Source organism: Atractosteus spatula, chromosome 3 (genome assembly GCF_055471065.1).
Source record: "Atractosteus spatula isolate fAtrSpa1 chromosome 3, fAtrSpa1.hap1, whole genome shotgun sequence".
Taxonomy (NCBI): Eukaryota; Metazoa; Chordata; class Actinopteri; order Semionotiformes; family Lepisosteidae; genus Atractosteus; species Atractosteus spatula.
The window spans coordinates 1,801,106-1,817,614 of NC_142708.1; the positions used below are offsets into that span (position 1 = coordinate 1,801,106).

General features: G+C 45.3%; 1 protein-coding gene across 2 annotated transcripts; it reads left to right on the forward strand.

The window, feature by feature from the left end:
* Positions 1-650: 650 nt before the first annotated feature.
* Positions 651-11,041, forward strand: LOC148837264 (uncharacterized). Of its 2 annotated transcripts, none has more exons than XM_088912014.1 (6): positions 651-772; positions 4,239-4,334; positions 4,777-4,851; positions 7,105-7,158; positions 7,500-7,661; positions 9,881-11,041. In XM_088912014.1, the coding sequence occupies exons 1-6, from the start codon at positions 709-711 to the stop codon at positions 10,015-10,017; spliced, it is 588 nt and encodes a 195-aa protein (XP_088768140.1). In that variant the 5' UTR covers positions 651-708; the 3' UTR covers positions 10,018-11,041. The 2 variants fall into 2 exon arrangements, with proteins under 2 accessions (XP_088768140.1, XP_088768142.1); XM_088912016.1 differs by having other exon boundaries at positions 652-772; positions 7,108-7,158.
* The last annotated feature ends 5,468 nt before the right edge of the window (positions 11,042-16,509 follow it).

Consider the following 16,509-nt stretch of genomic DNA (forward strand, 5'->3'; position numbering starts at 1 on the left):
GCTTTTCCTACAGCAAGTGCAGCAGGTGCAGAGACTAATGGAGAATCCGTACAAGACTGGCGCACCGCACTCGTTTAGTGACATCGGCGATAACTGCCGAAGTGACTCGGTAAGTTAGTGATCCTGTTCCAAAAAGAATAATTAGGAGGGAGAGCGCTAAGTTTGTGAAAATCAGATTTTGTTGTACTGAACTGCCCTCGGAGGCTTTGAATTTAAGACGTCCTACTGAAAGATTGACACACTTGACAGCATGAAGTCTGATCCAAATGACAGCGGTGCCGGGGGTTAGGTATTTTCTTAGAATTGCTGTAAAACAGAGTAGTTACGTGCGCACACATTAAACAAAATGATTTTGTTTTTGACAATGATAAAAATGTTGAACTTCACCTGGTTTTATTTCCTTCTATAGAATGACATCTAACACTTCTAAATCGTTTTTGTTTTAGTAAAAAGCAGTAAATGATCTATATAAAATACACATCATTCACCCCTCCTCGCGTCAGCGTTAAACACATTCGCAGTGCTGAGACGGTACTCTTCCCTGAAATTAGACATTAATGTAAACACGGTATCTATCCTCTGGGGCTTTCCCATCCCTCAGTGGAGTTTCGATTCTGCGAAACAGCATCAGTAAACACGCCCTGTCGGTGTAAAAAACCCGGATTCGGTCTCCGGCTCCAAGTCCCGAAGCTGAAGACCCGACTCGCCATGTCGAAGAGAACTCTCGCGCACTTTCTCCTTGCCTTGGTGTGCACGGGCGCCTGCACCGCAGGTAAAAGTGTGTTTCTTTCAGGATATGGGAACGCTGCTGTCGAGTGATTGAACAGTATTTTAAATACTCGGTATAAGGTTCCATGCATAAATAGCGGCTCTTGAAAGAATCTGAATATAAGAGCACTAACACTAGCACCAGGGTCTGGATACTCCCTGTTAAAGGTCCGGGAAGGGTGACTGACTGACTTTACTTGGAGCAACAGCGCCCAAGAACGCTAATTTATTTCTATGCATTTTATAATGGTATTTGCATTACAATTCGCTAAGACGGCAAACACGCTCACTGGGCGGTGAGAAGCGATTTCTGTCACTCCGCTGCAGACAGCACACCGCGGTGTTGAGTTAACACGTCCGCAGATTTACAGATTACAGTGCACATCCAGAATATCAGTGTCTTCAAGCGTGATTAGACCTTAGTGTAGGATCCCCGGTGCGGTTTCAGGCTGCCGGCAGTGCTGTCAAGGAACACCGGGCTTTCACTGGCCGGTCATCAAGCTCTGTCGGGTCAGTCAAATAAAGAAAACAACACCACAGCTCTTCCGCTTAGGTTAGAAGTCAGCAAAAACTTTTCTCATACTAAAGAAAATACCACAGTTAAAACAAACCTGCTTGATAACATGGAATACATAATACTGCACAACAACATACTGTGTTAAATTAAATATGTCTCACCTCGGCTATGTCTGGCGGTATAATTATAAACATTTCTTTCTTATAACTGGTTTACATATAAGGAATAAGGTCCATAAAAGACCACGCATGTGTCATTTATTTATCAAGATACATTTGATAATGTTGTTACGATTGAAGAAGTCACGCACACACACAAAACAAAACAATGGTAGCTGTTAACGCAGCTGTATTGTGTTGTTAGGGACAGAGGATCAAAAAGGCAAAACGTAACAAAATAAAGATTTAGAGAGACAGACAGCGTTAAAAGACAGGAGAGAGGTCAGGACAGAATCAACAAGCGAGCAGCGTGAAACTGGAAACATTAAGCAAAGGAAACTGGCTTCATATTCGCGTTACCCTTTGAAAAAAAAATATCCTAAAATATTCCTCAGGAACAAATTACTGTACAGGTTAAAGTTACATTTCTGACAAAACAAAAATGTGTGCGCCCCAAAACTGTGATATCGAGGCCCACAGCTAATAAAAGATTACCGATCTTCATTCGCTTTTGCGTCCTTGCTAAAGATTTTGGTGTTTTTATATCACTTCCTCTTGTCAAATCGGCACAATGTTCAGAACCCTCCACCCGAAATTGTGCATATCCAAAATGTGTGAAATGTAAAGTTGAAACCGATAGGTAACAGAAACATTGGTGGGGGTGAAGGGGATCCCCATTACCTGTAAAGCGCTTTGAGTGGAGTGTCCAGAAAAGCGCTATGTAAGTGTAAGAAATTATTATTATTATTAAAATCACTTTCGTTTTGTCAGATTTGCGTCTTTGCCAGTGTTGCTAGGGTTGCAATGTGGCGTCGTTCAGTGTGAAGTGATACCTGTTTCTTTGAGATCTGCCTTTGTTGCGGAAAAAAAAGGAAAAACTGGTCTTGTCCAGATGGGCTGGCAGCGCCCAGGTCTGACAGCACTGCTCCAGCAGTGCCAGGCTCTGCTGTTCTGGGTCCAGATGGGCTGGTAGCGCCCAGGTCTGACAGCACTGCTCCAGCAGTGCCAGGCTCTGTTGCTGACCCTGTTCTGGGTCCAGATGGGCTGGCAGTGCCCAGGTCTGACAGCACTGCTCCAGCAGTGCCAGGCTCTGTTGCTGACCCTGTTCTGGGTCCAGATGGGCTGGCAGTGCCCAGGTCTGACAGCACTGCTCCAGCAGTGCCAGGCTCTGTTGCTGACCCTGTTCTGGGTCCAGATGGGCTGGCAGTGCCCAGGTCTGACAGCACTGCTCCAGCAGTGCCAGGCTCTGTTGCTGACCCTGTTCTGGGTCCAGATGGGCTGGCAGTGCCCAGGTCTGACAGCACTGCTCCAGCAGTGCCAGGCTCTGCTGTTCTGGGTCCAGATGGGCTGGCAGTGCCCAGGTCTGACAGCACTGCTCCAGCAGTGCCAGGCTCTGTTGCTGACCCTGTTCTGGGTCCAGATGGGCTGGCAGCGCCCAGGTCTGACAGCACTGCTCCAGCAGTGCCAGGCTCTGCTGTTCTGGGTCCAGATGGGCTGTCAGTGCCCAGGTCTGACAGCACTGCTCCAGCAGTGCCAGGCTCTGTTGAAGAGCCTGTTCTGGGTCCAGATGGGCTGGCAGTGCCCAGGTCTGACAGCACTGCTCCAGCAGTGCCAGGCTCTGTTGCTGACCCTGTTCTGGGTCCAGATGGGCTGTCAGTGCCCAGGTCTGACAGCACTGCTCCAGCAGTGCCAGGCTCTGTTGCTGACCCTGTTCTGGGTCCAGATGGGCTGGCAGTGCCCAGGTCTGACAGCACTGCTCCAGCAGTGCCAGGCTCTGCTGAAGCTTGTGGAGCTGTGAAACCAGGAACTACAGACTGTTCCGACTGTTCCGACACCTCTGTTTACTAACTCATATAGATAATGAGCAGTAGGGAGCAGTGGGAGTTTGTCAGCGTTTGGACTGTTTGATTTTACATTAAGAAGTCGAAAGAATAGACAGCATTTCAGTGATCAAGTATTGTTGTACTTTTTGCATTTTATGGGAACAGCCCTCTATAACCTCTGTCTGTTGCTTTATTTATGTCATGTTGGTTTCCATCACCTGCACTTTTGTGAGGATAGTGAAAGTCTTGTCACTATTTTTGGTTCTGTTTTTACAGTATTTGTTGAATGGCCTAAATTAATTTAGTAATTTAGTTTAATTAGACAATTACCATATAATAAAATGGTATTTGAAAAAATCATTTGAGCTATTAAATCTTTTTAATGGTGGGACTATATTGTGCTATAGCTGTTAGTCCTGTATTCAGACATCTTTACCATTTTAATTCTGTTCGGCTTTCACTGGTTTAAAATATTTACTAGAACAAAAACTGTGGACAGGCGTCTAGTGCAAACTAGAAGGAGACCTCTTCAAAAGAGCCTCATGCTTACTTTTATAGCGCTTGTTCAGGCATAGTCTTGCTCATGTTGATCTTTGGAATGTTACACAGAGATGTTATATGTCACATAAAGGAGATATTGTATTTTGTTGTGTAGCAGAAGTATCAAGGCTTTCCTGTCGCTTTATGAACACAGGAATGAGATGTGTCCCAAACCACACTTCCATCTTGCTCTCTCTCGCCCTCCTGAACAATCTCCACAGCTTCCTGCACACGCTGGTCTGTCAGGCATGTCTTCTTGCCCTTTCCTTTGCACGGCGGATTCAGAGGAGACGTTGGCGGGTAACTGGCTGATCCGCTCAGGAGGACGGCGGCGGAGGAGCAGGGAGGAGCTGGGGTCCTGGGCGGGTCATTGTGAGGGGGGAGGCCAGGCTGTCAGTGACGATGGGCCTGTTGGTTGTATCCCGATGGCAGGTGGAGGAGGCAGAACTGCACATGCGGAGGCGGCCTCTCCAGCCGGGAGAGACAGAGAAGTGGATGAAGCCGTCGCCTTCATTCTGCGGTCTCTGGGTAGGCATGCTGTTGGCTGAAATGCAAGCAGTAGTATTCGTTAAGACCAAAGGGGTGGTCTATCAGAATATTTAATCTGCCTCATCTAAGGAACAGAGGATTCCCACAGCTGTGTGTTTTCACAGTCCTGTAAGCAAGCTGTGTGGAAGTGCTTTGAAACCAAAGAACAGAGACACTTCTTACACAAAGGGCTGTGGAATATGGGACAGACGCTTGTCAGAGCGATTCCCTGGCTTCTTGCAAGTGATGATCGGACATGATTCTGGGATCATGCAGTTACTAAACTCTGAACAGGCTAAATGGGCAGAATTCCCTCTTCTCGTTTGTGCTTTTCTTGTGCTCTCTTATATTTTTTTAAAATTAGAAATAGACTTTTGCTGCAGTTTTGCAGAGAAGGGGACATCTCCACTGTCAGGACTGACTGGTTGTATTTCCCTTTCAGGTGCCACGGATTCCAAAACAGCTGAAGCCTACAGAGAAAGAGTTGAAGCCATCGTCCGTGCTCTGCTGTCATACAGTAAGCAGGATGTAGAGAGGTGTTGGTTGACAGGCAGGCAGACAGGTAGACAGACAGAGAGACAGACAGGCAGACGGGCAGACGGGCAGACGGGCAGACAGACAGGTAGACAGGTAGACAGACAGGCAGACAGGCAGACAGAGAGACAGACAGGTAGACAGGCTGACAGATAGACAGACAGGTAGACAGAGAGACAGACAAGTAGACAGGCAGACAGGCAGGTAGACAGGGTTATGCACGTGTGAACGGTGAGTAACTCAGACTCTTCACTCTGTCCTATCAGACGTAAGACTTACTACAGCCAATAACCAAAACTCTGGCACCTTTATCAATCTGTACTTTTAACAAGTATATAAAAAACTCAGTTGAGGATTAAATCAGACATTGAGTGATTCTAGACACAATGGCAATGAACCAAAGGAAATGTCTGAAATCAGACATTCCTCTTTGTCAGAAGACTGCCAGTAGTATGACGCTACTTTTATTTTGTATTCTCTTGTTTTACTCACTCAAAATATTAAGGTCTTTCTGTCATTGACCAAGATGGCAAGGATTTGCTCCTCTGCTGTGGACTTTCTCTGAGGCTCCAGTAGCCATCTGAGGGTGTGAGAGTCACAGCTGCATGCTGAATTCCTGTCTGTGGCACAATTTCAGCCGCATCTCTCAACCACAGCTACGCTGCTCACTGGGTTCACGGTGTTCATGTCATTGTTGTTGCTGCCTCAGTCCTGGCTGTGTTGAATGTGCTGCAACCCCTGAGTCTTTTTCCCATGGTATATACGTGCCTTTCATTTCTTATCTCTGAAATTTCACATTAATTTCTATCAAATTAGATTTGCTATGCATTGCCCCATTTCTTGACTAAAATTGTTTAGTCTCATTCGAAACATGTTACCACCATCTCCTTACAAAGACATTCAAACAGACTCTCAGCAAACTAAGGCATACACACAACAGCACAGAATCATCCAAATGAGACTGGTCTCAATGCTGACTTGCCTGTATATTAAGTGTACTCGTTTTAGTTTCTTACGTACCTATTTCTACATATGACCATGTTTGCATCCCACACAGTTATAGCCAGTGGCTTGAGGAATAAGTAAGGCAGTACAAATACCCCAGTAAAATTACAGCTCTGCACTTGTTGGCTGTTTTAGTGACTGTGTGCCCAGCATGTTCTGCTTTTAAATTTTGAAAAACAGTGGAGTACAGGATAGTGCCTCTGCTTCATAATTCTATGGGTCTAGGGTTTCTGGAGTGTGGAGCCTTCTGTCTGGTGTTTGCATGTTCTCCCTGTGGCCTGATGGGTTCTAGCATTTACTCTCTGTATCCCAGTTATAAATTAATTGGCAGCTCTGAATTGTCTTCTGTGAGTCTTTGCCCTACAGTACGCTAGTATTCAGCCCTGGGTGTAACCCAGTGTATTGGACTAAGTGGTTATTGAAAATCAGTGGATGGTTTCAAGATAAACGCAATCCATTTACCTCCAGGTAAAGGGTGTTTCAGGTGTTGTTGCTGCCTGACCCCAGTGCAGACAACACTTTCCTCTAGTCCAGCTGACAAATCACAGCTCTGGCTCTGCAGAACCTATAGAAGAGCAGCAAGAGCATAAAGCACCTCTTGCGCCTGGACAAATATTTACAATTATTTCTGCTTGATAGCAGTTTGGCTTGTGAATGAGTATTTCATAATCACATTACTAAAAGAATGAGAAGAAATATGTCTCACACTATTGGCAGTGTTAAAAATGAACAAGAAAGATATGAGATTTCTTATACTGTATATAATCGCAGAGAAAAATATGGGCATCCTTTTCCTCAAACAGGGTTATTCACTAATATGTGTAGCTATCCATGGAGCTGATAACATTGTTATTACATCGTTATTAGACACTGTGTTGAATGAAACTGCAAAGATCAAAGCAAAGAATGCTTTTGACTGTAAAATAAATTTGACCAGAAATTCTGAAACCCTCAGATTACCTAAACTGTTTTACATGACTACATTTCCAGAATTGAGTTTGATATATTTCAGTGCATGAGTTAATTCAAACTTCATCTCTTTGGTGATTGATTTTATTGATTGGGACAGATGTAGTGTGATCAATACAATGTTGATTTTTTTCCCATTCTTATAATTATATATGTAGTGAAATCCACCTTTTCGTTGCTAAATGTTGGCGTACCCTTCAAATGAGCGCGAGGGTATAAATACGCTGCTCTTCAGCACTGTGTTCTCGTGTGGGTTCTCCAGCAGAAGACTGCTCCTGTTTCTGGTCGAGGCTGGGGATCGCAGTTGCAGGTGGAGGTGAGTGTGAGTGAACCGCTCTGCGGCTCTGTTATGAGGCACACAGCGTCCATTTGGGGTTTATGATGCTGTTGCGCTTTGGGTTTTGGGGGTTACCGCTGTACGGCACTGGGGTGCCTTGGCGGGGTTTTGCCATTCTGGTTCAGTTACGAGTCCTGCACAATAAAGAGCAGGTGCCTGCCGCAGCCCCTGGTTTTCCACGGTGTCACACGTTTGTCCCATCCTGATGCTGTAAGGACCTTTTAAAGAAGTGGAAGCAATGGAGATGAATGAATATGTCAAAGGTGGGTTGCAGTCGCCATTATTTGACTAACAGTGCTTTATGTTCACTTTCATCTCAGCTACAGCAGTGGTGCTTACTCCATCGTTTTTAGCAGCAATCGGATTCACCTCTTCAGGCATCGTGGCAGGATCCCTGGCAGCCAAGATGATGTCATTGGCAGCTTTAGCCAATGGCGGAGGAGTAGCAGCTGGAAGCTTGGTTGCGTTCCTGCAGTCTCTTGGTAAGCACCTGACTGGCACTGTGTGCACTGTGGTCTCGAATTAGACAACTGTGCCAGATTTTCATTAGCTTTTTTATGAACTGTGACCCTTTCTAAAGAATGTAAGACCTTCCACAGTCGAAATGTGAAACAGCTTCAGCAGAAAAACAAATACTAAAACTTCATGCTACGGTGACTTTGATTGCTTCAGAGAGACTCCACAGACAAAAAGGAATGGACCAAAGAGAAGTTAAGAAATCATGATGAAAGGATTCTTTAGAAGCATGCTCTGTAAAGCTGAAGTAACTGAATGAAGTACAACATTTCATTTTCTGAAGGACAGGGTATCTCAAACCACCTTTCAGGCACAAGCTGGGGCTTACAAGGACACCTCAGTAGTGTTCGAAAAGCATTCAGAACAGCTTACATTATCTTCATGAAATATGACTCAAACAAACTGCAGTTGCTAGGCACACATACTGTATTTAACATACACAAAAACCCCTGTTTCACACAGTGTGAAGTGTAGTGTTTCATAGCCGTTCAGGGACGCCAAATATGTAATCATAGTGGCTCTCTGAAGGCACCAGTTCTGTAGGGTTTGGGCATTTACTGAGACAATTTTCAATTGTAGCAGTAAATCACAAAGTTGATTCTTTTGATGGCTTTAGAATCCAACCATGCGACATAACTCAAACAACGCACACACGCAGGTACTAATACACGAGGATACATTTATTAATACATAGAGTATGCCTTAAACCTAACAGATCTTATCGAGAGGGTTATCAGAATACAAAAGATATATATTCAATCAGTTACGAAGTGTTACACATCAAGAGGACATACGTTCAGTATATCATTCATTAAGACCGTTTCGTAAATGAACTTGGTTACAACTTCTACATTAGATACTCAAAACAAGTACATAACTCTTAGGAATTAAATTGATATCAACTGGTTGGGATAACAATTGAATTCTCGAGCTGTAATGCATTGAAGTTGAATACTCATCCAATTTCTGGGGATTCAGATCTCCTGCAGGCACAAACAATCAGCTGCAGGCTTGTTGCTGTCCAATCCACGCTCTCTGGCTCCGTGCCAGGCTGTGCTGTGCGGCTTGCGACGGTGCGCTGCTGATGCTCACTGACCGGCTAGTTAGTGTTGGCTTTAACTAGCAAAGTTTGTGCACAGGAGAAAAGATGACTGTGGATCCCAGCAAGTCAGGAAGAGGACCGGTTCGTTCCTGATGAAGAGCTAGTTCTGAATAGTGATTCAGCTGTCCACAGTTCTGACCTGTCCACGAGGCCTGCTGCTGGTTACTCTCTGGCAACCTCCACTCTAGACTCTTAGAACAAAGGAAAGTTCTGGCACTCGGACACACTGGCCGTTCCGTGGTTGTCCGGGCTGAGTCTCGGGATGGTCAGGAGGCGCGCTGCGAGAATGTCCTGCCCTTGGGAGCCTTCTGCTCCTGGGCCGTCCTGCCCTGGAATTCTCCTTTGAATTCCCTTTAGAACAGTCCACAGAATCCTCTCCAGAATCTTACTGAATCTCCCGAATCTGAATCTTGTTGAATCTGAATCTTGTTGAATCTGAATCTCCAGGCCTGTGTTGCCTGTTTTTACCTGGAGGAACTTCAGCTTGTTGATTGGCTGAAAGTTCCATGGGCATCAGAGTCCCACGTGGGTTACTCAGCCCTACCAGTCCCTGATTGGTTGATCAAGGTGAGATATGAGTCACTTAGTCCTGACACTTAGTAATGCAGTCCAGATGTCCATCCGGCACTCCCTAGACTGATAGGCGCCAGTGGATGACCATTGATCATGATAGCCAGACTTAGCTAAGTGCATCCCCCTTTGGGAGCTGTCCTAGGAAACCTTAAATCATCTTGCATGAATAGTTTCTCTGTGGCTGCACCACAGAGATGAACAGAGAAATGGGGCCTCATTTGGGAAGCTCAGAAACACTTAATTCTGCCTTATTATTAAGCCTCGCCGCTACAGAAGTATCATGCTGAAGGAACTGAGTCTCTTTAGTCTGAGGGGAGTGTCCCACTGACAGGCTGAAGGAACTGAGTCTCTTTAGTCTTAGGGGAGTGTACCACACTGACAGGCTGAAGGAACATCCAAACCGTGTCTAGAAGCTGAAAATGAAAAGCCAGTGTAAATATTAAATCTTGTTCAGCTCAGGTACAGTGTGTATGTTTGTGCCGTGACCTGTTGCTCCCTCTTCTCCTCAAGGGACTGGACTGGGGGCAGCAGCAGTAGCAGCAATGGCGTCTGCAGGAGCCAGTGTGTCATACTGGGTTTCCAGCATCTTCATGGGTGACTGCTGCCCCCAGGCTGGTGCACTGCAAGCAGCTGGGCTCCATCAGTAACTGCATCCATCTAGAGCAACACTGTCCTGAAGTGAATAAGGAAAAGGTCAGCGGAGCTTTAATGGATGGAAGAAGAGGAAAGAAGAAGCGACTGTCTCCCACACACACAGTCGACCTGGAGCGACCTCTGTGCCACAAGCATGGAAGGATTATGGAAGGAAGGATTATATTGGTAGTGTCACATGGGAAAGCTGAAAATATGTATCTATTTTGGTGATTAATTTTATTGATTGGGACAGGTGTACTGTGATCAATACCGTATTGAAATGATTTTTCTCATTATTATCACGGGGAATACAGAATTTGCATCTGTGTCTCTTGTATTTGATGTAAACAATTTGTGGCATTTCCATTGTATTTTGTTATGTACCATATTGAAGTCTTGGGTTGGTTAAAGATAGAAGATTAGTTGATTATTATATGTGCCCAAGGTGAGGTGTTATACTGAGTTTGTGACTACTCGGTCATAAAAGATCACAGGGATGTTTTTAAGAGAAGGAGCATTAACCCTAGTACCCTGGCTAAACTCTACTTCACTCTTGTACTGTCCTCCCTCAATTTCCCCCCAACTCACTTGGTGCAGCAACGTCTTTCGTTCCCCTCCTGATCTGCAGAATGATCCCTGTCATATGAAGCCGCTGTGTATCTCCCAGGTGGGGCTGCTGGTGCAAAATGATCCCTGTGTGTCTCCCAGGTGGGGCTGCACTTCAGTGGGGAATGAAGTCACCTCCTGCATGTGAAGTGCTTTCTGGGCTTTAGAATAAAAGGTGCTTTCTTAACCCAATTATTCTGATTCATTATTATTAACAATAGTAAAAATATTATAACATCACTTCCACAGTAAGCTTTAGTAATAGGCCTCCTCACCGTTAGAGGAATTACATGTGTATTTATGTCCATATTTTCATTCTGTCTTCTTTGTTCCAATTACAATTGCAATTACAATATTTAAAAATCCTGTGTGATCATTGTTGTGGCATTACTGCAAACCTCTCTTGCCAATAAAGATCTTTTGCATTCTGGCGTTTCCTCGTGGCTGTGACCTTCATGCTCGGTTCAGATGAAATAATTCTGAAAGCGAAAGGTTCTGGTCACACTGGGCCCACATGGTCACCACCTGCCTCTTGCTGAGAAGCTCTGTTTCTTGCGAGATACAGTACCTGCTGAGACACGCGGCGGTCTCGGGATCCGCTTGTGGGCAGAACCCGCGCTCACAGCGAGAGAGAGAGAGAGCCTCCGAGTGGATCGGGACGCACTCCGCTGGCACGGCTCCTCTTGCAGAGATTTCCAGGACCCTCTCTTTCCCGGTGCACGGTTTCTCTTCACACAGTGTGCGCCTGTGCCGTGGACATGTTATTCAGAAGAACCCTTCGCCCTGTCCTTCGGTAATCAAGGTGCTTCAGCGAGAGCTCTCTCACAGCTCCCCACCCTTCCTCTTGCCCACGAGGAGTCCCAGTTCACCTCAGGCTGGACACGATCGCTGTAGATGGGCCATGTCTTACATCCTGTGCTGTTATTTATTTAGTCGTGAGCAAAATAACCAGCACAGCACACTCTCCACACCCTGCTGATCGAGAGCTAGGGGACAGAAAGTTCTGTGCTCAGATATCCAGGTCAGGCATTTCACAGTGGCCAGTTTCTCGTTCACTCAAAGGAGATGTTTATCAACACATTGTCGAACTTTGTTCACGTGTCTGTCCTCCTCCATTCCTTCCCATTTCCACAACTTACAGTCTCATTCAACTTAGTTCGCGGAAACGCTCAGTGGACACCCCAGGGAGGGTTAGGGTTCGCATTCACACACTACTTAGACAATCTTTAAGCTCAGCGCTGGATTTTGGGGCCCAAGTCAGGTTTAGAACGGGTGGTTTAGGAGTCCAATCTTAAATTTGTTTTTTGCAGAAACTCTCTGGGGCCTGGCTGGTGCGGTGCACCGGGCGGTAGTTGTATCCTGAAACTGAGTCAGTCGGATCAAAAATTGTCACCAAGGATTACTGAATCTCATTTAATTGCAAGAGCTTTGATCAACGGTCTTGATTCTTTCCAACTAATACCTTTAGTATTACCTTTAGTATATCCGCAAACCTAAAGGTTTGGGGAACATGTCAAAATCCGATGCCCAGAGAGGCTCAGATATACAGTACGAGTTAAACCAGTCGGTGCGGACAACCTCAAAAATGAAATGCTTCTGCGGTCATTTTATGATGACCTAAACTAGCATAGTCACAATCAATTTATGTGACTGGGTGAAGCGATTGATTTTATTTTGATAAGTGCAAATAAGTGTAAGGTTTTGTGGGGGGTTTAATCGCTGGGGTAGAAGATATTCTCGAGTTTCTTGTAGCTGCAGCTCAATTAGAATGCTAACACTTAACTATTCTCGAAACGCGGAAATGCCTTTGTTCACCAAAGGTGTAGCTGATCTGGAGGAGCGCTCCCTCCCTTTCATGGCACTTCTGAAAAACCGTCTCCGACCAACAGAAATGAAAGAAAAACTAAATTAGCCATTAAGAACAGCATTTTAGTCTCCTTGGATTTTGATTAAGTTAGTGAAACGTTCACTTGAGAAAAAAAAAGAATAAAACGTAGTTTTCCTCTAATACAATTGTTGCCTTTATTTCGTAATTTAATATATGTATATGGATTACGTCCCCATTAGTGCCATCTTAAATTCAATTTCGCTCACGATAACATTAGCGTACACCATCGCTTGAACGCTGCTCCGACTGTAGTTGTGTCAAATAATGGGCATCATACAGTATGTAAACTGAATATGCCTTGAAGAGAGGTGTCTTACGACAATAATTGCTGTATCCCGTGAAATGTTCTAACAATGATTTAAGACAAGCAGCCGGTTGAATGCTGTTAAATTGTAAAAAAGGCTCCCGCAGAAAAGCTTAGTTCTGTTGGCCATAAACGTGGATAGAAATGTATTCATACTTCTTCGCCGTACAGTTGAAGGTGTTAAAAACAATCACACAATATTCCAACAGCATTGTATGATCATTAGGAACTGAGAATTAAATCATCTCATTTACGATTTAATTAATGGCGTAATTAGCCGTAGAGGCTCACTCATTCCAGTGTTCACAAGTTTCACAAGACTTTTTATGCTCAGAAAAACAGCGGCTATTTTTCGTAAGCGAAAGGTTCTGGTCACACTGGGCCCACATGGTCACCACCTGCCTCTTGCTGAGAAGCTCTGTTTCTTGCGAGATACAGTACCTGCTGAGACACGCGGCGGTCTCGGGATCCGCTTGTGGGCAGAACCCGCGCTCACAGCGAGAGAGAGAGAGAGCCTCCGAGTGGATCGGGACGCACTCCGCTGGCACGGCTCCTCTTGCAGAGATTTCCAGGACCCTCTCTTTCCCGGTGCACGGTTTCTCTTCACCCAGTGTGCGCCTGTGCCGTGGACATGTTATTCAGAAGAACCCTTCGCCCTGTCCTTCGGTAATCAAGGTGCTTCAGCGAGAGCTCTCTCACAGCTCCCCACCCTTCCTCTTGCCCACGAGGAGTCCCAGTTCACCTCAGGCTGGACACGATCGCTGTAGATGGGCCATGTCTTACATCCTGTGCTGTTATTTATTTAGTCGTGAGCAAAATAACCAGCACAGCACACTCTCCACACCCTGCTGATCGAGAGCTAGGGGACAGAAAGTTCTGTGCTCAGATATCCAGGTCAGGCATTTCACAGTGGCCAGTTTCTCGTTCACTCAAAGGAGATGTTTATCAACACATTGTCGAACTTTGTTCACGTGTCTGTCCTCCTCCATTCCTTCCCATTTCCACAACTTACAGTCTCATTCAACTTAGTTCGCGGAAACGCTCAGTGGACACCCCAGGGAGGGTTAGGGTTCGCATTCACACACTACTTAGACAATCTTTAAGCTCAGCGCTGGATTTTGGGGCCCAAGTCAGGTTTAGAACGGGTGGTTTAGGAGTCCAATCTTAAATTTGTTTTTTGCAGAAACTCTCTGGGGCCTGGCTGGTGCAGTGCACCGGGCGGTAGTTGTATCCTGAAACTGAGTCAGTCGGATCAAAAATTGTCACCAAGGATTACTGAATCTCATTTAATTGCAAGAGCTTTGATCAACGGTCTTGATTCTTTCCAACTAATACCTTTAGTATTACCTTTAGTATATCCGCAAACCTAAAGGTTTGGGGAACATGTCAAAATCCGATGCCCAGAGAGGCTCAGATATACAGTACGAGTTAAACCAGTCGGTGCGGACAACCTCAAAAATGAAATGCTTCTGCGGTCATTTTATGATGACCTAAACTAGCATAGTCACAATCAATTTATGTGACTGGGTGAAGCGATTGATTTTATTTTGATAAGTGCAAATAAGTGTAAGGTTTTGTGGGGGGTTTAATCGCTGGGGTAGAAGATATTCGCGAGTTTCTTGTAGCTGCAGCTCAATTAGAATGCTAACACTTAACTATTCTCGAAACGCGGAAATGCCTTTGTTCACCAAAGGTGTAGCTGATCTGGAGGAGCGCTCCCTCCCTTTCATGGCACTTCTGAAAAACCGTCTCCGACCAACAGAAATGAAAGAAAAACTAAATTAGCCATTAAGAACAGCATTTTAGTCTCCTTGGATTTGGATTAAGTTAGTGAAACGTTCACTTGAGAAAAAAAAAGAATAAAACATGGTTTTCTTCTAATACAATTGTTGCCTTTATTTCGTAATTTAATATATGTATATGGATTACGTCCCCATTAGTGCCATCTTAAATTCAATTTCGCTCACGATAACATTAGCGTACACCATCGCTTGAACGCTGCTCCGACTGTAGTTGTGTCAAATAATGGGCATCATACAGTATGTAAACTGAATATGCCTTGAAGAGAGGTGTCTTACGACAATAATTGCTGTATCCCGTGAAAATGTTCTAACAATGATTTAAGACAAGCAGCCGGTTGAATGCTGTTAAATTGTAAAAAAGGCTCCCGCAGAAAAGCTTAGTTCTGCAGGCCATAAACGTGGATAGAAATGTATTCATACTTCTTCGCCGTACAGTTGAAGGTGTTAAAAACAATCACACAATATTCCAACAGCATTGTATGATCATTAGGAACTGAGAAATCATCTCATTTACGATTTAATTAATGGCGTAATTAGCCGTAGAGGCTCACTCATTCCAGTGTTCACAAGTTTCACAAGACTTTTTATGTTCAGAAAAACAGCGGCTATTTTTCGTAAGCGAAAGGTTCTGGTCACACTGGGCCCACATGGTCACCACCTGCCTCTTGCTGAGAAGCTCTGTTTCTTGCGAGATACAGTACCTGCTGAGACACGCGGCGGTCTCGGGATCCGCTTGTGGGCAGAACCCGCGCTCACAGCGAGAGAGAGAGAGAGCCTCCGAGTGGATCGGGACGCACTCCGCTGGCACGGCTCCTCTTGCAGAGATTTCCAGGACCCTCTCTTTCACGGTGCACGGTTTCTCTTCACCCAGTGTGCACCTGTGCCGTGGACATGTTATTCAGAAGAACCCTTCGCCCTGTCCTTCGGTAATCAAGGTGCTTCAGCGAGAGCTCTCTCACAGCTCCCCACCCTTCCTCTTGCCCACGAGGAGTCCCAGTTCACCTCAGGCTGGACACGATCGCTGTAGATGGGCCATGTCTTACATCCTGTGCTGTTATTTATTTAGTCGTGAGCAAAATAACCAGCACAGCACACTCTCCACACCCTGCTGATCGAGAGCTAGGGGACAGAAAGTTCTGTGCTCAGATATCCAGGTCAGGCATTTCACAGTGGCCAGTTTCTCGTTCACTCAAAGGAGATGTTTATCAACACATTGTCGAACTTTGTTCACGTGTCTGTCCTCCTCCATTCCTTCCCATTTCCACAACTTACAGTCTCATTCAACTTAGTTCGCGGAAACGCTCAGTGGACACCCCAGGGAGGGTTAGGGTTCGCATTCACACACTACTTAGACAATCTTTAAGCTCAGCGCTGGATTTTGGGGCCCAAGTCAGGTTTAGAACGGGTGGTTTAGGAGTCCAATCTTAAATTTGTTTTTTGCAGAAACTCTCTGGGGCCTGGCTGGTGCGGTGCACCGGGCGGTAGTTGTATCCTGAAACTGAGTCAGTCGGATCAAAAATTGTCACCAAGGATTACTGAATCTCATTTAATTGCAAGAGCTTTGCTCAACGGTCTTGATTCTTTCCAACTAATACCTTTAGTATTACCTTTAGTATATCCGCAAACCTAAAGGTTTGGGGAACATGTCAAAATCCGATGCCCAGAGAGGCTCAGATATACAGGAACAAGTAATAGGTTTATTCCATGCTGAAAAAAAGAAGAAAGAGAACACAACGTTTCGGCCGTGGAGCCTTCTTCAGGTGTGAGACAGACAGGGCAGTAGGCAGAGGTAAAGTAGCGGGAGAACAAAGGTTGGGAGGGAGGAGGAGTGAGAGGCGGGAGCAGGGGACAGAAAGAGAGGCCAATCAAGAGGTGTGAAGTCAGAATGGGTGCAGAGAGGTGTGAA

Bases quoted from the DNA above. Each gene is read 5' to 3' on its own strand.
- LOC148837264 (XM_088912014.1), top strand. From the start codon at position 709: ATGTCGAAGAGAACTCTCGCGCACTTTCTCCTTGCCTTGGTGTGCACG. The intron at 4,852-7,104 runs GTAAGCAGGATG...TGGGTTCTCCAG, and splicing joins CCGTGCTCTGCTGTCATACA to CAGAAGACTGCTCCTGTTTC. The intron at 7,662-9,880 runs GTAAGCACCTGA...CTTCTCCTCAAG, and splicing joins TGCGTTCCTGCAGTCTCTTG to GGACTGGACTGGGGGCAGCA.